Consider the following 20,057-nt stretch of genomic DNA (forward strand, 5'->3'; position numbering starts at 1 on the left):
AGTTACAATCTAGAGTAATTTTGCTTTCTAGGCAGTTGAATATCTGGCTTCATGTCTTCACTCATATTTTATTATTACTACTGAAGAGAAGCAGCAGTAATACAAGGGTACAACCATGCAATAACAAACTCATCTATGATGATCTCAGAACCCCTCCAAAATGCTGCCTTTGGTCCAGGAATCCCTTCTGCCAAGCTCTCAAAACCACAGGACTATCAGCAAAAATCAAGTGGTGCAGAGGCTGTGGGTAAAGCAGTGGAAGTAAAGAACAAAGATCTGATCACAGATCCAATAGACCAACCATCTAGCTTCACCATGCCACAAAAGCTTTGGATCACATGAAACCACATCAGAATCTCACACAGATGTTTGTAATTACAACTACACAAATGGAAAATGAAGGATAGCCTGATAGGTGAATGTGGAATAGACATCCAAACCAGGGAACAACTAGTGAACCACTGCCCTCACATGGCCTTTCTCTGAAGGGAAAGCCTTGATTTATTCCAGGTCATCTGAAGCCATAGAACTGATGACAAACTTGGATATTGACCTTTTAATGTTGCTTTTCAAGCTGACATATGAAAGAAGAAGAATCCTCAAGAAGAAAGTAGGCTGGAGGGCCATACTAGATCTCAGACAGCTGAATGCCTTCATCTGCCTCCTGTGGTTCAGATGATCACCCTGGCCTCTATAGTTCCCCCTCTAAACAAACGCGACTGGTTCACAGCTCCTGATTTAAAGAGTGCTTATTTCCACACAGAGATCCACCTAGCACACAGGAGGTTCCTTCAGTGTACCATCTGCTTGGACCATTACCAGTGCGGAGTGATCCCCTTCGATCTCTTGATGGCGCTACGAGTATTCACAAAGGTGTCATTGGTAGTGGCAGCACATTTGAATTATCAGGGCACACCAATATTATTGCAGTACCTTGGAGTACTGGTGACTCATGGGGAAGCTGTACCAAGAAGTTCAGAGGGCAGCCCTATCTTTAGTCCAACTCCTGTGTTCATTAGGACTCCAGGTAAATGTAGAAAAGTCCATTTTTAGCTCCCATGCAGATTATACCTTTTATTAGAACAACCCTGCATTTGATCAGAGCCAAAGTATACCTACCTCTGGACAGGTTCCACGCTATGAAGGAGCTCATCACTCAGCTTCAACTATGCCTCAGACAACAGTATGATGCTATCTCTTCCTCCTACATCACATGGCCTCTTATATGTATGTGACGCTCTTTATGAGACTTTATCTCTGGTATCTACAGGTGTGGGTTGCGAACAAATCAGTCTCACGTCCCCATAGAGTTCTGACTTAGCTTACCTGGTAGGAAAACAGATTAACAGTGTGTGTGGTGGGGGGGGTGTGTCTTCGTCCCTCCTCAACCCATGAAAACATGGGTCACAGAGGCTTCCGTACTAGGCTGGGGAGGCCATCTGAATGAACATGTAGCACAGGGTAGTGGTACCCAACAAGAATCCCAGCTACACATCAACCTCCTGGATCTGCAGTCAGTGCATGATGTCTTCAAGTGATTTCTCCCACTTATTCAGACCCTGCATGTTCAGATCATGTCAGACAACAGGGCAGCAATTTATTATATCAATAAACAGGCAGGAGCAAGATCCAGCCTTCTTTGCATAGGATCTGTCAGTGCACTCTTTCCCCTCTGCTGCAAATACTTCCAAAGGTTATTTGTGGTACAGAAGGAACTGGAGGGGTAGTCAGTTTTCACCGCCCTTCAGTTTGGAGCATGAGGAGAAGGATGCAGGTCTGGATCAACTGACATTGCTAGCAGAAATTTTCTGATCTTCAGGCTCATGGAGCGCATGAATACCTCAAGTGGAATACACGTAGGAATCACGTATCTAAAACAACTCTAGTTACTGCCAAGGTAAGTAACAATACTATATTCTCCATTCAGTAAATCAGTGAAGCCACAGCCTTTGAACAACCATCCTTATGAAGTGGAAAAGTCTGAGTCTGACGCTTTTGATAAATGTAATCTGTTACCACTCCATAAATATGGTGGTTCAAAGGTTTTTCTTTACTTTAAAATGAATTTAAATACATATGTCACATACCAGAACAGCTTTGTGTACAGCTCACATTTGTTTAACTCTCTTTGTTTTAGCACCTTTTTTCTACCACTATCTGAATATCTACCCCAGTTGAAAGACCTTCTTATAGCTACTAGAACCCATGCCCTTCCTCCCAATATCCAGGATAATATTCTAAAGAGAAAGCTCTATGTTTTACCCTTTCTTCTCTTTGAACCTGATATCTTCCCACAGATATAGCTGCACCTCGGACCTTCTCCCACTCCTCTCTCATCTCAAAAAAGAGTTTCATGGTGTGGAATGTGGGGAATTTATCAATCAAGTTGAGTAGCAACTTTACTGATAAAAACTAACTACCTTATTAATACAGCTGCAAAAAGTCTTTACTTCCTTACCTTTCTAGTTACTTACTACCTCTTTTGCAAGGACGTTCACAGTTTCGTAATGCAACACAGATTCTGCCAGTCAACATGCTATTCTAAGAGGTTTACTACATTATACCTATGCCTTTGCACATAGCCTCTTGTCCAGTGCTATTGAATACTTGCTGCTTCAGGCCAGTCTCACATTTTTACACACCACTGTCCCGTTCTTTTTCTGTTCCTGCCATGCCAGTGAACATCCACAGTTCAAATAGCAAGGTATATTCCGTATGCATACTGGTATATGTAAAGAGTTCACATCAATGGAGTAGAATGTTGACAAAGAATAATGATCTCCTGGTCCTAAAGAAGAGCTGAGGTGCTCTTTTTTATTAAAAGAGACACTGATCCTTTTTCAAAGTTATTTGGAAAAAAGTTGGTTTAATATAAGTGATAGGGGCACACACACGTTTTTATTTGGATATTAGTGAAATAGAATGGCAATGGCTTCCTGTGCTATTATAGAATAGAACTATTCTACTTTGGTTTATGGATCAGCCTTGTGAACTTCAGTCAGTCAGAAACTAGATTAGCCTTAACATACTTTTAAGAAGAAAACTGAGATTTGATAGAAGTTCTAGTTCTTTAAAATGTCATAGGTAAATACTTTTTCTTTAGCCACCTGAATGGCTAAAAAGTCTTCACCAGATACAATGGAATGGAAATTACAGCAATGTTTAATGAAAGCTCCCTTCCCTTCCTTGCAGTCTATGAACAGTGTTAATTTTGAAGTTTGAAACATTAAAGTTGTAGGTAAAGGGTCCATCTGCATTAATTTTTCAAATCCTGAAATTATCTTTCTAACAAGACCTGTATCTGAATATGTTTCTGTAACAACATGTCAACAGAGGTCCAAACCTCTTTGTAAACAGGACAAAAGGCACTTTTCTTTTCTGCCTCTCCCTCCTGCACACTGGGGCTCAGTGTCTGAAGATATTTGAGGGGTTTTTTAAAAAAATTTGGGAAAAGGAAAGGGCTTGTTAGTTTGTTTTGTGTTTGAAACAAAAGTTACTTTTTTACTGAGGTAAAATTTTATTTTAACTTCTTTACATCCTTCTGGTCTTAACCAACCAATTATTTTTCTTTTGTTTCTAGAGGATCATAGTAAAGAGAAATCTCAACCCTTCTGGTATGTGTGATATCCCAAAATCTCTAGTGATGTGAGATTAGAGGATTTTCATGGAAGGATAATTGTCCTGGCTTCTTCTTTTGCAACACAGAGGACATCTCTCTGTTTTCTCTCCTTAGCCTCCTCCTTTGGACCTTGATTCAACAAAGCATGTAACCATGTAATTGGGATTTAGGCAAGTTCAGTGGGACTGTTCATGTGCTTGAAGTTAAATACATGTATGTTTGCAGGATTGGGGCCTGGGTCACTGCTTGCTCTCTAATGTTTCTACTGTATAACTGGACTCTTCTGTCTGTCCATCACTTGCTCTTGGTTCACATTTTTAAGGTTTCCTGCCCAACTATAAGAACTAGACATTTAAAAGAGTTCTTAAAATAAGGTTTAGATTTGTGAGCACAAGTCTGCAGTACAACCACAGCTGCAGAGTATATGGCGCCTTGCTTTGTTCTCTTCTGCTGCTGCATTCCAACCACAAGGCTCCTCTCTTTTAACATAATGTATTAAATTACCACAAGCAGTAGATTTCAAAAATTGATCTCAGCTTTTGTTATAGAAACATAGCATCAATAAAAAGACATAGCCATTTCAAACTCCAGTCTTCAAGACCTGGGCAAGTGTTTGTTTGTCAGGCCTCTTGCCTCAAATAGGTGGAAATTCTGTTCCTTCCCACATTTCTTCTCAGTCACCTGGTCACTTGAAATGTCTCAGTGTAGAAGTACACTTTTCTAATGGATGGCCTTTTAAATTTGGTTAAGACAAGCAACTACAGCCCTGATTTGACCATTTGGCAGTTAGCTGATGCTTGCAGCATATCTCTCTCTTTCAGCTGGTAAGTATTCTGATTATGCTTTCCTTTTCTCATATGTTAATTCAACTCTGAATTCTAATCCTTAAATAACTTATTTTGCCCCTTTCTACATTTCTGCTCCCTCCTCTGGTCACACTCTCCCCATGTGTGTCTTCAAATGCTTTTTTCTAAGTTCGTACCTTTATTTTGCTGCCCCCATGCCAGGAATTGGCTCCCTCTTCTTATTTACCAAGACTCCCTCTTTCCTCCTTCAAATCCCTCTATAAAGTGCAGTTCCTCTTCAAAAGATGACTATGTAAAAAGAAACCTTCATGCTCAGCAGATCTGCTCCCTTTGTGTAGTCCGAGTCATGTCTACTGAGTTTAGAAAATCGTACCCGTTGTCACTAAAGTGCCTAAGTGATGTACGCGCCTGAGTCCCATCGTTTTTTCCCATTGACTTCTAAAATTTATAAAAATTTACCTTATACATTTTTGTCTTTTACTGCTGTTAGTGCTGCAGAGACACTACAGCTGTTAAGGTGTGAGTTGGATTCCATTCCTTCCCAGGCTCATCAACAAACTGATTTTTTTGCCTGTCAGTTACACCTGTGCAAACATACTGAAGGCACTTGGTGTGATTCTTTGCTAAAACTCTTCAAGGCACAGCACAGAACTCACAATTTTGGAAGTAGCAGGGCAAATGTGACTTTACCCCACCTTTTCATCCTCCAGTTCTGGGCTGCTGAGAGAACTGTAAATGGTCCCGTAGGATAACATAAGGCTCCCCAGGGGCTGCTTTAAATAGAATCCCCATAATGACCCCATCAGCATACTCCCTTCACCAGACCTTGCAACAGGGCCACAATTGCATATACATTGACTTAGCAAAGGACAGAATCTCTCACACTGAGTTTATGCAGGTTTTGCTGAAAGCATAATTTGGAGTTCTATAGGTGTCACAAGTGTTTAATTTGGGACCTTCACTGCTGGTGTTCTTGGATGAAATAGAAAGAACACAGCTTGATTCTCAGATTCTAGGCTGAGTTTGTGGAACTGGCAGTCAGAAAGCGTCTCTTTGCTTGTAAACTGAGCACATTTGATCATAGAAGTTATTGAAACAATAAACAAGTAGCTTTACAGTGCCACATATACTATACATAGTCACTTCTAAAGTTGTTTGAGAAATGGAAAAAATATTCATGAAAATGTATCCCTTCTAGGTTAAAAAAAAAATAAAATCCTGAAACTTTTCAACCAGCTCTAGTCATTTCTCAGAATAAAACTGCATTTTAAATCTCATGCATTATTACAGTTGTGCCAAAAATGTATTAAATGCAGGAATGTACAACTCCTGCTCTGAAGATTTTATAGTCTAAGCTTTTAGGGATATTTCCAACCCTTAATAGTAATCACCTTTCCTAAACTACTAGGCCATGTATTACCTTTTTTTTCTTTCTTAGCTTTTAAGACTTTTTTGGCAGGGAACATTTGTAAAATTCCAGATAAACGTACAGCACTATGTATGTATTAATCATTTCTTAATAATCAAAGCTAATATAGTCTTGAGTCCAGTCTCTCTCTCTGGGCTCCTGCTCACACTCAAACTGAGCCATGCAGATGGCTAGTCTGGCAGTCTGACATCACAGTAAACTACCATGGAAGAATCACAGTCCAGAACCTGAAATTGTTACTGGCATGGGAGAACTGAGAAGGTGATTCACTCATCTTTTCTGGGGGAGAGAGTGCCTGGTGTTGCTCTTTAGCAGTCCTCTCTGCTTGATTAGAGGAATGACACTGATAGGCTCCAAAGAGAGCCATAAACAGCTCTTCTTGACAGAGGGACAGTTACAGCAATAGGAGGCATTCAAGGGTAGGTGGAGAAGTAAAAGGAAGTGAGGGGAAAATTGGGGGTTCCTGGAAGACACCGCACTCCCCAGAATGATCCATACCGTCAGTGCTGAGTTGTCTAGTTTGATGATTTCTCCTATTAGTGAATCCATGCCTGATTCCATAGCACTGTCCTACAGATTTTAACTACTGCTGAGGTAGTCCACTTACATCCTGACTCGCAACACACTGACCTTCTGAAGAACTCTTAAGTCTGGAATCCTTTCATACATAACTAATGTAGTGTCTTTGGAGAGGCCTAATTTTGGAACCCCTAACTATTGTTCCCATTGTTATTTGCAGTGCAGGTTCAAAGTGTGTCCCATTTAGGAAATTCTTCAGATGGAGTCTGAATCTTGATGCACTAATGTATATGTTTTAAGGTATTTTGAGCAAAGAATATCTGTAATGTGTGGATATTAGCACTTCCCATCCTCTGAATTACTATCAGTTGAATCCTGGCAACAACCTAATAATCTCAGACTCTCATTTTACAATTTTTAGGCTGAATTTCAATAGCAGCTGGGGGTGGAGTGCATTGAATATGTAAAGTATTTTCATCTCTACTCAGACCACACCTTATTTTATCTTAGTCTCCCCTTGGTGTATACTCCGAAGTAATACACACCACAGTGTAATATATCAATGGTCAGAGCAGGTGAAAGAAGGAAGCATAGTCATGCTTTAAACGCCCTATACACCGTAATTAACACTTAGCAACTTAAGAAAGTGTTCCTATAACCCTCTCTTCTGTAGTTCCTTTGGAGCCTGTGAAAAAGAAATGAAGACACTACATTTACCCATGTCTTCTACTTAGCAGTCCTGATTTATTTTAATATTTAAAAAATCAATTAACAATCTTTCTAAACATTTCTGGGAAATGTACACTGAAAACGTGGAAGTTGACTCAGAAGAAATCATTAAAAATGTCTTAGATGCAACAGCACAAAACATCCTCCCACCCGCCACCCCAGCTTGGGTTGCACTTGCTTTCCTTTTGAAAAAATTTCTATTGTTGCAGCCCACCATCTCAGCTCCATGAACAAAAGCAATGTTGGGAGTCATTGTGCAGACAAAACATTGATGGGTGCTTGCATTTTTACCACTATGTTGGATGCTCAGAGCAGGGTTAGATGATGATGTGGTTGAAATATTGGGTGTCTGTCTGGCTATTGTAGAAATAGCCGAAAGAGAGAGCGGCACATACACCCGTGCATATCTACATATCTGCACTTCTTTTTAGTAGAAACTTCAACTGTGATTGCCAGTTAAGATTTGAAAAGGAAGACTTAACGTTTGCTCCCTTGGGATGAAAAACCTCATTGATACGCAGATATTTGAAATATAACATGCTAGCTCAGAGCCTATGAGCATCATTTTTTATTCTGAGAGAGGTTAGTATAATTTCCTGGTAACTGATATAGCTCTCTCAAACTCACTGTGTATACCAGACATTCTTGATTCCCATTCCAGCATTTCGACTTTTCATCTGTCACAGGCTGTACATCAAAACTAACTTCAGTGCTTATGGGATAATGAAACATTTATAGTCTTGCAACTGCTGTATTTTTGCATCTGCAGGCTTCTAACTCAACCTCTAACCTACTTCTGAAGCAGATACCTGAGTTTCTCCCGTTTGAAAAAAAAATCTGTTGGATGAATTGCTGTAAATGTGGAGTGTGTTGGTTGTCTGTATCAAAGCTTTTGTTGTTGGTGCTGTCATTCAACCAGTCTTTCAGGATGTTACAAAACTGCTAAGAACCACTGTGGGCAAGAGAAAATATCTTTTATTTTATCCCCCAAAACTTTGCAATCAATTTCCAAACCTTGGAAGTGTAAAACATAACTTTTTTTTCCTGATACCCACAAGGTGTTTGGATATATCCACGTAATCAAAGAACATTCTTAAAGCTCTACAAATGAGTCATGAAAGCTTGACTGACCTCCATTCAGAATCTTTCCTCTCCCATTCTTTTGTGATTATATCATTTCTATATAAAGTCTGTCATCACTAACAAACTGTAAAACTTCCTGTTAGGAAGCCAGGAACCCCCTCCCCCAATTCATTTTTCCAGGTGCAGTTTGATAAGACCTCTTCACTGGATATGCAGGGTTTCTTCATGTGCCAAATGAAAAACCCATAGGTTTCATCAAATGGCATTTTAATCTTTTTGGAATCAAAACAAGTAATACCTGTTCTATAAGTTGAGGTCTAGGGAGAGGGTTTATCTGGTTAAGACACATCCATAAGAGGCATCTCTGCTCTCTATCTGCACTGTGTAAATGTACAGGAAGGGAGGGATTTATTTATACTGCCAGCTCCTCTGTTGAAGCTCGCTGTTGCTGAGCATTTTTTTCATTTTATTCTTGATCATATTATGAATATGAATGCAGAGGGACTGCATTGGTCTTCAGTGTCAGATACTTGTCAGCCTTTTTGCATGCAGTTAATTGTATAAAACTTTTTTATCGGTTGAACCAATCCTATGTCTGGTAAAGGGAATAAATTCATTCATGGGCTTTAGATATAGAGAGAGCTCTGTCTGCTAGGATTTCACATCAGACATTGGATTTTGCTGGTGGAAAATTATAGAAAAATGTGTTTTTTCCCCATGTGAGGAAGAAAGTGTGCATCTTTTTCTGTAGTTGTGTTGGAGTTTTAGAGCCTGCATGTGGATGGGCTGTTCCAGTACCAATCAGGTTGTCTCTGACAAACCCTGACCTAGTGACTAAGGATATATTAGACTGATCTCAGATATCTGAGAAGTTTTCACTTGTTTCTTTATTCTAGGATGCAGTTTTTATCCCACTATAATCACAGCCTTGTACAACTGTTTCATGTGCTGAAACAACTATGGCTGAAAGAGCTAACAGCCCCCTCTAAACTGTAATACAGTCAACAGGTGTGATACATTACTCTAATCAGCTGTACCCACCAAGACTGAATCACTTCCCTCACCCTTCTATCTGCTAGCCATTGCTTAATTTGTGCCAGGTGTCCTGGCACCTCTAGTCTTGGCAGTTCATAGCCGTGGCACTTCTGGGCTTGCCACATCAGTTATGAAAGTAAAAAAATTGCTTGAGCCCCAGCACCTCTTTCATTACAAATTAAGCACAACTGCTAGCCTGAAGTTCAAGAATCTTTATCTATTTTAAAACCAGATCTTAGCAAGATGCTAAGCAGATGACCATTCAGTGGACTGTATCAAACTCCTGTCAGGTGGATGATGTCAATGATCATTCTGTTAGGTCTTTTGCATCTCTCATGACATCAATCCTCTATCCTTTGTAAGAACTACTTCTAAAAATTCTTAGAAATCTTGATGTTTGTGGTCTTCCCCTAGCAAATGATTTCTAGTGGATTCAGATTTTTAACTAGTGTACCAAAGTTATCCCACCTGCCTTTTGAGATGCCACAGGTGGCACAGTAAAACTGCTGAATGTTCTGAGTGTAAAATGTTGGCTACATTCTATCCTAAAGGTGACTGCTTATCAGAGTTATGCATCAACTCCCTTGTAGGAGGTTTCTAACCTGATTAGATATCCCAGGAAGTCATTCGAAAAATGAAATCTACATAAATACTTAGCAACTGCTTATAAAATAAAACAGTTAAATTTTCCCTTCTTGGAACAAACAGGTGAGGAGATGAACATGGCAATAAATTGTAGAAAACAGATTAAAAAAAAAATTCTATTTATGTTTTAGACAGTAGGCACATTGGTTGGCATAGGTCCATGCATTACAATAGAGAAAACTTTACAGAATGGTTGCAGTCATTATACTACTTAGATTGAGGAGAAAGCACTAACTCATGGTTTAAGATAGAGGACTGTTTGATCCTAATGTCTCCTGTGGTGTGGGTGAAGTAGCGCATTCGTTCTTTACCTTGTTTTCCTTTTTTGCAGAAAGGAGTCAGGACAGCACAGCAGTGGTCCTCTCTGATTCCAGCTCCACACAGGATATCTTCAATGAACCTGCCAGTTCTCAAGACGATTCAAGGAAGCCTTACTCAGAGAAGAGGATTTCCACTTCCTGTTCAGATGTGATAGCATCCTGCAAAGAAACTCTAGGATCTGAAGAGGAAAGAGGTACAATCATTTTATTATGTAACTCACAGCAGCTTCTGTTGTGACTAGGGCTGTCAAGTGATTAAAAAAATTAATCACGATTTTTTAAAAAATCACTATTAATCTCACTGTTTTAACAATAACAGAATACCATTTATTTAAATATTTTTGGATGTTTTTATGTTTTCAAATATATTGATTTCAATTACAACACAGAGTACGAAGTGTACAGTGCACACTTTATATTTATTTTTGAGTATTTGCACTGTAAAAAAACAAAATAATATTTTTCAGTTAACTTAACACAAGTACTATAGTGCAATCTCTTTATCATGTAAGTTGAACTTATAAATGCAGAATTACCTACAAAACACCTGCATTCAAAAATAAACAATGTAAAATTTTAGAGCCTGCAGGTCCTCTGTCCTACTTCTTATTCAGCCAATCGCTCAGACAAACAAGCTTGTTTACATTTGCAGGAGATAATGCTGCCAGCTTCTTGCTTACAATGTCACCTGAAGGTGAGAACAGGCATTCTCATGGCACTGTTGTAGTCAGCATCTCAAGATATTTGCATGCCAGATGCAACAAAGATTCGTATTTCCCTTCATGCTTCAGCCACCATTCCAAAGGACATGCGTCCATACTGATGATGGGTTCTGCTCGATAACAATCCAAACCAGTGTGGACCAATGCATATTCCTTTTCATTATCGAGTCAGATGCCACCAGCAGAAGGTTGATTTTCTTTTTTGATGTTTGGGTTCTGTACTTTCCGCATCAGAGTGTTGCTCTGTTAAGACTTCTGAAAGCATGCTCCACACTTCATCCCTCTCAGATTTTGGAAGGCACTTCAGATTCTTAAACCTTGGGACGAGTACTGAAGCTATCTTTAGAAATCTCACATTGGTACCTTCTTTGCATTTTGTCAAATATGCAGTGAAAGTTTTTCTTAAAATGAACAACATGTGCTGGGTCATCATCCGAGACTGCTATAACATGAACTATATGGCAGAATATTGGGTACAAAAAATAGAGCAGGGGACAAAGAATTCTCCCCCAAGGAGTTCAGTCACAAATTTAATTAACACATTATTTTTTTAATGAGCGTCATCGGCATGGAAGCACGTCCTCTGGAATTACTCCTGGGGGAATTTTGCGACAGTGTGTGTGTGCAGAATTCATGTCCCCTACAGATTTCTTGGGTTCCCTGCAGAAAAATGACTTTCTGACAGGGAAGCTGCAAGAACAATCACACACCATTCCCTAGCAGCGCAGGTACATTGTTTCAGTCCACCTTCAGAGAGGTAAATCAACATGAGGCTGGGGACACCCTAGCCAGTGGCTCCTACCCTGAGCTGCGATCAGCTGCTAGTCCTGGCTGGGCTGGAGGCAGGAGAGGACAGGACTTACTCTTCCCCTGCAAGGAGTGGCTGGGGCTGTGTCAGACCAACCCCCAGAAACCTCCCCCAACTGCAGGAAGCTGAGCATCCTCCCCTGCTTCCTGCCCCCATCACACCTTAGCTATGGGAGGGGGAGGTCACTGTATGGGAAGCTGCTCCCTCATCCTCCCAACCTCCGTGCATCTGGACCTTCCATACCCAGACACTCCTGCCAGCCTAATCCCGTACACCCAGAACCCCCCTAGCACTCCATACCTGAACCCTACCCCACTGAACCTCAATCCCTGCATCTGGAACCTCTCTGCCTCCAGACCTGCACCCCTGACCACCCGCCACTCTGCTTTCTGCACTCAAACCTCCACCCTGATGAACCTCACCCCCCTACACTATCTTGAACCCCTACGTCCAGACATCCATGCCACTGATCCCCAGCTAAATGCACCCAGACCCCCACCACACTCCTCCACTGAGCTTCAACCACCCTTACCTGGAAGCTCCTGTAGAGTCCCATTGCCCCTGCACCTGTAACACCCCCCAATGAGCCTCTGTGCATCCAGGTTCCCCCCACAATCTGCTTGCACCCAGATTATCCCATATAGATCCCCTCTCATCCCACACCTGGATCCCCCACACTGAGCCCTTTCACACTTGGATCCTGCGTGGTTGAGCCTGCCTGCCTGCCCAAACTAGGTGCACCTGGTGCAGAGGGGCAGGGCCCCAGGATGTTCCTTGGGCAGGCCCAGGCCTTGTGCTGTGTCAGGGTCAGGTGCAGCCTCACCACTTAGTCCATGTCCCAGGGGTGGGGAGGCTGCAGGGTGATCTCCCACCTTCGCCCAGACAGTGGCCTGAGCTCTCCATTGCCATGCTGGAGCCTCTGCGTTTATTTATTGACAAATAAAACTTGTAGAATTTTAAAATATTGTGCACAGAATTTTTAATTTTTTGGCGCGGAATGCCCTCAGGCGTGTGGAATGATGGCCAAAGCATGAAGGGCTATACAAATGTTTGGCATATCTGGCATGTAAATACCTTGCGATGCTCGCTACAAAAGTGCCATGCAAATGCCTGGTCTTCCTTTCTGGTGACATTGTAAATAAGAAAAGGGCAGCATTATCTCCTGTCAATGTAAACAAACTTGTTTGTCTTAGTGATTGGCTGAACAAGAAGTAGGACTGAGTGGACTTATAGGCTCTGAAGTTTTACATTATTTTGTTTTTGATTTCAGTTGTGTAACAAAAAAAATCTACAAGTTGCACTTTCATGATAGAGATTGCACTACAGTACTTGTATGAGGTGAATTGAAAAATATTGTTTCTTATGTTTGTTTTTCCAGTGCAAATATTTGTAATAAAAAATAATATACACTTTGATTTCAATTACAACACAGAATACAATATTTATGAAAATGTAGAAAACCATCCAAAATATTTAATAAATTTCAAGTGGTATGCACTTGTTTAACAGTGCAATTAAAACTGGGATTAATCGTGATTAATTTTTTTGAGTTAATTGTGAGTTAACTGTGTAATCAACAGCCCTAGTAATTACATTAAAATGTTTTTTGTCCAGCATGCAGAAGTACTGGAAAGATGTTGAACTATGCTTTTGAATTTTTGTTGGATGCCAGTGGGGTGTATATGTATAGTTTGTGGGGTTTTTTTAAATGTGTATATATAAATTTTATATTTATATCACCCATGTGGTAGTGATACCACTGACATAAGTGGTAGAACCCTCTCATAACCTGCAGAATCATGTGGTAAATCAATTTTTATCATGCTCTTTTAACTGCTTCACTTGTACTCTGGCTTCTAATATTTCAAAGTCCTGAGCAGTTCAAGGAGCTGCTGTTGTAAAACAATCTCAGACAAAAATGTTTCTCTCTTTTATCCATACTTAATCCTGGACTAGTGATTAGATTATTATTCAATATCTTGCAAATGATAAATATGGAATTGAATGCTGGCGAACTTGAAATCACCCTCTGCCATCCTTTTCCCTTGGAATACAGCACTTATTTGTAGCTCCAATAGATCATTTGATATCAGATGTTATACCTGGAAAAGTGATTTTAAATGATTTTAGACCTTCCAAAATCTATTCCTTAGAATTTCTCTCTCTATCTGAAGCCTGTATAGTTGAACTTGGTGCTGAGGGAGGTGGGCTTTAGAAGTAGAGGGATATGAAAAACAAAATCAATACATTGGTTTAAAACTCTCTAAAAGTTAACACTTTTTTTCTGTAAAATGTGAGGGTGTGGCATAAATATTATTGGCATGTAATTTGTTCAACTTCGTGAATAATGCTGCCATCCATACTTAGGCTCATAAAACTTTCCTATCACATTGTTTAGTCTCTCCTTCCATAATATCATACCTTTGTCAATTTTATGGAGCCACAAAATCCATAGCTGGTCCTGATCCATTCCCTTATTCTCACTGGAGAGAAATGTACAGTAAACATTTATTTCAACATTTGTATGTATCATTGACATTTTGATGGATAACTTGTTTTCTCTTTTGAATTATGCTTTTTCTTAAGGTTTGTCTAAACTAGGGCGTATCTATACTGTAAGTCCCAATATAGCTACAGCAGTGCAAAATACCTACTATAGACAGAGCCTTATATAAATAGTATTTGGGAGGGATTGGTCACTACAATAACAATTTTCTAGACAATAGTGACTTAAAAGTCATTGTAATCAGATAGCTGTTTGGAGGCCTATGTTAAATTCAGTATTGCATTATTTGCATTCAGTATAACAAATGTCTCTGGAAAAGTACCTTTCTAAGCCAGCTACAAATATAGCATTACAAGACAGTGTAATACATTTAGATGACATAAGGTATATATTTTGTATTCACTGTATGGCAAAGATTGAAATGTTTTAGGCTGAGAGCTAAGTCATTTAGCCCTCTGTCTGAAAATTAAGAGTATGCAGTTAAGATATATGCAACATAAATGTAAATCAATATAAGATTTGATAACATTTTGTAATATGTAATATGACCAAGTATAAGAGGTGAGGTGTGTGTTTTATACTTCCACTTCTAAGTACACCAACTGCTTTAAAAAAAAGCCCACCCACAAAACAAAACAACCCACAATTCAAAAATAATTAAAAAAAATTTGAATTAGCTTTCTTACAATTAATTTAAAAAAGCCTGTTTTGGGAGAATAGACATACATTTTTGATATGCAGGATACTTTTAAAAATAATTAAAACAAATTTTAAGTCACCCAGATGCTATGAAGATAAATGCAAAATAACATCAGCTAGGTATGTAAAAGTGGTTTGTGTGTGTCAATTTTGACAGCTTTTTTCCTCTGCTACTGGGATGATTAAGGCATTGGAATGACCTGAAATTTTGTGAGTTGAGAATTAAAACATTCTGGTATTACGGACACTCACCAACTTATGCAAGCGTTTCGTTCTGGTACGCCTTGTGTAACTAATTTGGCGTAAGTTGGGAACATATACCCCATCATTACGCAAAAAAACAAAACAAAAAGAAAACTTTCTAGTTTACGGAACTTTTTCCTTAAGTGCAGATTTGCGAAACTGGAGGAGGGTCTGTACTGAAACATTGTATATTGAAACACTGAATATGCTCTAGCTTGAAAAATCTATAACACTTTTTAAGTTAAAAATTTTAAAAGGTCTCCCTAAGACTTGGGATGGCTCAGACGCATCAAATGTGCTAACAATTCTAGGCCGGAAGGGGGTAATTGTAAAATATTTAATCCTTTAAAAAATTAAATATAAATATTTTCCCCAGCCTTCAGAAACTTCTGAAAAACATAGTACATCCTGCTGGAATACTGTGTCAATTTCTAGTGTCAACGCATTCAAAAGGCTATTGAAAAATTGGAGAGAGTTCAGACAGCTTCAGGAATGATTCGTGGTGTGGAAAACACACCTGAAAGAAAGACTTAAACTAAGTTTATTTAGCTTATCAAAGAGAAGGTTAAGAGGTGATTTGATCATGAACTATAAATAGCTACATCGAGTGATAATATCTGATATGAGGGCTCATTGTTCTAATAGACATATGTAACAAGGTTCAGTAGTTGAAAGAGGAAGCTGAAAATTTTTTAATTGGCAATAGGTTGCAAATTTTTAACAGTGAAGGTAATTAACCTTTGCACAGGTGACAAGGGATATTGTAGATTCAGCATTATCTGATAAATGAAGATTTATTTTCTAAAAGAGATGGGCTGATTGAACCACAAATTATTGGACTCAATGGAGAAATTCCTAGGTGGAATTCTATGGCATGTGTTATTCAGGAAGTCAGATTAGGTAATCATAATAGTCCCTTCCGCCCCTAAAACCTGTGACTCTAAAATTGCCTTCCTCTTGATAAATGATTATATATATATATATATGTTTCTCGAGGCTTTTGAAGGTGTCTTGTTCATTAAACATCAAGAACAGTCATATGTATATTGGGAAGTTGTGGAATTATTCTGAATGTAGTTTAATGGAGAAAAGGTTTTAAGTTTTTCAGTACACATCAGTTCTAAAACACAAATGCTGAACCTTTGTTCATTTGTAGGAAAATCAGAAGAACCCTTGGAGAACTCTGAATCTTATCATGCAGCTGAGCATAGTGTCCAGAAAGTTCTTTTAGATGCCCAAGCATCATCTGGCATCCCTGTCAAGGCTACAGTTCCCCCACCTTCACAGTGGGACTGTAAGAAGAAAGCTGAATCTTGTGGAGACACATCTGAGTTTCCCCAGTGTCTTCCAGCAGATCTTGAAGAGCAACGCAAATTTCTGACAGAACAGTGCATCACCTCTTTCCGTTTGTGTCTGAGCCGTTTCCCCCAGCACTATAAGAGTCTCTACAGGCTAGCTTTTTTGTATACGTACAGCAAAACGCACAAGGTAAGACGTAGCACTGGCAGAATGACTGGCCAGCTATGTTTAAAGCTATTTATTTCTTATAAATATAAAAAGAATTACATCTTACCTATAACTAAATAAGTGGACTGAACAAATGGTTAAGAACTCCTCAGTGTTGACATGGACATGCTGTGTTATCTTGATCAGTTCACTTAGCCTTTGTGGCACCCCAGATTCCTCATCTGTAAAATGAAGATAATAATGCTTACCCACATCCAGGGCATAGGGAAGTTCAGTAAATTGGACCTAAATTTTAAAAAGTACATGTGCAGAATTGGGCAACTGCATTTGCATGCATATGTATGGTATGCGCAAACCAATTGATGCACATACATATGCTGAGAGATCTGAATGCAAAAAGGTATGCTTTGTGTGCACACTTGTTAAATTTTAGGACTTTGTGTATATGCAGCTTTTTGAAAAATAAAAGCAATAAATTTATTAATAGATACTTATTGATACTAGAAGATTACAGGTCCTTAATATATTTAAAACAAGAGGAGCTGTATTCCAGAAAGTCACTTGAGTATGGTGAGAATTAGTTCTCTTCCCATCTCCCTCAGTTTCTGGCTTGTGGCATCTCTGGGGCCAGATGTAAGATCACTGTCAGATAGAAGACCAGGTTTGGATACCAGATTTGGTCTCTGACTCTTGTGCTGCCTTATCTTGGGAGAACTGCAGAGCTGGGTCCTCATTTGGGGATAGGGAAGTCTTGTGCCTCCTCAACAGTGATATTTTCTGGTCAGTCAAGAATAGTTTTAACAGAGCTCTGAGAGGAGCACAGTTCCTCCTTATGAAGTATTGTCATGGAAATATTTGGAAAGGGGAAGGTTATATAAGCTCAATATGAAGACAGAAACTTTACTTCTTTCTCCAGTCACATAGCTGAAAAAGTTCAAGATTTTGTAACCTGAATACATTCCTCCAATCTCATAGGAATGCATGCTTTTTTCTAATGGCATTCACTGGATGGGTAGTGTAGTCAGACAATGGCTATATGGATGCAGGATTCTAGTTATCACTAAGTGAAGGTCAAAATAAGAATTAAGGCTTGAGGGAAATTTCTTTTCCCCACTTGATACTAAACCCAAATTGCTGTGATGGGGTATTGCATTTCTAAGTCTCCTGCTCCTGTAATCTGTCATTACTTCCCCCTGAGTAGACCAATTACTGGCTGTTAGAAATCACTGAGTAAAAGTCCCTCAAGTATCCTGTTGCAATTCCAAAGCAGACTGTGGCGCACAGGCCTGTGGTCTTGGTTTAAACAGGGCAGAAAAGTCTTGGTCACTGTATTGGAATTAGTGCACCTTTGGCCTAAGAGCCCCCGAACTTTCCTCCTCCAGCATAGTGAAGCTTCATGTGTTCTTCATGGTAGAATTACTGTCAAAGGACTTAAACTGTCATGAGTTCTCTTTCTCTCTGGTTTGAACTGTAAACTTCCTTTATTTTAGATTTAGCATGTTTAGTTTGCATCCAGAACAAGTAACCATGTTTCTGCAGAGCACTATCTGTCTCCCACATAATCAAGCAGCATACGAAATGCTTTGAGCATTGATCTTTGCAACTGTGGATGTTTTGAGTGACTCTTGCATGCTGTAGCCCCTTTTTTTTTTTTTTTTTTTTTTTTTTTTAAGAATTTGGTGCTCATGAAAATTATAGATGGATACTGCTAGCCTAGAGGGAGGCAAAGTGTGCTGCAATCAGATGCTGTGAAAGTTTCTTCGACACAGTTCTGTAGTCCACCTGAGTTTTGGCCTGCAATACCACTGCTATTCTAGCCCTGGGCCTTTCTTGAGCAGCAACTGCCTATCGTGCCAGCTTTTAAAGTAAATTGTAAAGTATCCATGAGTAATAAGTTGAAACTACCGAACTTACTTCTCAGTTGGTCAAAATCAGGATTTGAATCCAAATCTCTTGATTTGAAAAACTAGGGCAACAGTACACTGCACTATTTCACCCCCTGGTATTCCTTCCCCACCTACACCGTAGCTTCTATTAATTGAATTTCCACTATGCACTCTAATAGCAGTGAGGGTAGGTAATGGGAAAAGGAAATTATACTGCTTGTCATAGTTATCGGGCTAACTGCACCTCCAAAATCCCCTGGCTTCTTGAGCATACCTCCTCTGGGCCTCAGGCTGTCACCTTTTTCTTGAGATGGAAACTCACATTTCTCCCACTCTCACACCAGGTGAAGGGTGGCAGTCTCCTGTGTCTCAACTGTGATCACCTTACAGGTCTGACTTGGACTCAAACCTGCAGTTTTGTTCCCAGTGACAATGGTGATTGGTGACCAAACAGCTTCCTTAAAGCTAAGTCTTTATTTAGAACAAAAGCATTTCAGAGGAAACACATCTTAACAACAATAAAGCATCCTGTCTGCATAGCTAGTTCTTCTCTAAGACTTACCATTCCCTAGATCTGGAAGGCCCAGTTCCTTCATACTCCTCCACTTTGAAGCCAACAGCTGGCTGCCTTGTCTTTTTCATGTGTACCTATGTATTCTCATCCGGGAAGCCATTGTATTGCCTTCATGTACAGTTCCCATTGAATTCAAGCATTATTGGCATATAATAAATGTTCAACTAATCCCAATACAAGTTAGATTAATGCATTCACACAGGAAAGTCTTATAACCCAATATAGAATGTTTCCCTCATTGCCCTGGTCATATACAGTATTCATGTCATTATTGCATATCTATATTCATAGAGTAATATATAGCAGTTCCTATAGTGTTCGTAACCTTTTTACATGTGAGCTCAATTTCTGTCATACTGTAGTACAAAAGTATTAACACCAAATTGAGCTGTAACATGTATTACTAATCAAGTGGAATGTGTCCAGCATTCAAACTGGCTATAAAGTAGTCATTATCTAGCAAAAAATGACCAGTTTTTAAACACAGCCAGTTTTGAAAATATTTTCACACTGTTTGTATATGACAGCCATGAATTTCTTCATAAAATCCAATCATTAAGAGCAGCAATGGATTTTCAAAATCTGTCAATACTGTTGCTGACAAATTGTGGTTTGTGGAAGTAGGAAGTTTTGACAGTTTTCTGGAAGTAGGAAGTTTTGACAGTTTTCAGGAACTTTGTAGTACAAATCCAGTAATACACCAATATTACAGCTGCTCTGAGTCTAGCTTTCTATTAACTTCAGGGACTATTCTTTGCTACATTCCTGCTGCAAGATGACATCACAGCTGTGAAATCAAAAAGGCTCTTTGAGCTAGTTGCCTTGGAATTCAGTCAAAAAGTGTCTATAAAGGACATACATCAAACAATAGGATCAAATTCTGACATTGTAAACTTATGTAGTTCAAGGCTACAGTTGATTCCCATTCCACTTTGAAATCTAATAACCACGATCCTCACTTTGGAGC

The 20,057-nt window shown here is 39.3% G+C and overlaps 1 protein-coding gene across 6 annotated transcripts in view; it reads left to right on the plus strand.

The window, feature by feature from the left end:
* Window positions 1-20,057, plus strand: part of CABIN1 (calcineurin binding protein 1) — a 235,001-nt gene that overhangs the window by 74,335 nt on the left and 140,609 nt on the right. For all 6 annotated transcript variants that reach the window (XM_030582446.1, XM_030582448.1, XM_030582447.1 and 3 more), the window contains 2 exons: window positions 10,197-10,379; window positions 16,320-16,651. In XM_030582446.1, coding sequence (XP_030438306.1) covers window positions 10,197-10,379; window positions 16,320-16,651 — 515 coding nt within the window. The remainder of the gene's footprint in view (window positions 1-10,196; window positions 10,380-16,319; window positions 16,652-20,057) is intronic.

Source organism: Gopherus evgoodei, chromosome 13 (genome assembly GCF_007399415.2).
Source record: "Gopherus evgoodei ecotype Sinaloan lineage chromosome 13, rGopEvg1_v1.p, whole genome shotgun sequence".
In the NCBI taxonomy this organism is placed as follows: Eukaryota; Metazoa; Chordata; order Testudines; family Testudinidae; genus Gopherus; species Gopherus evgoodei.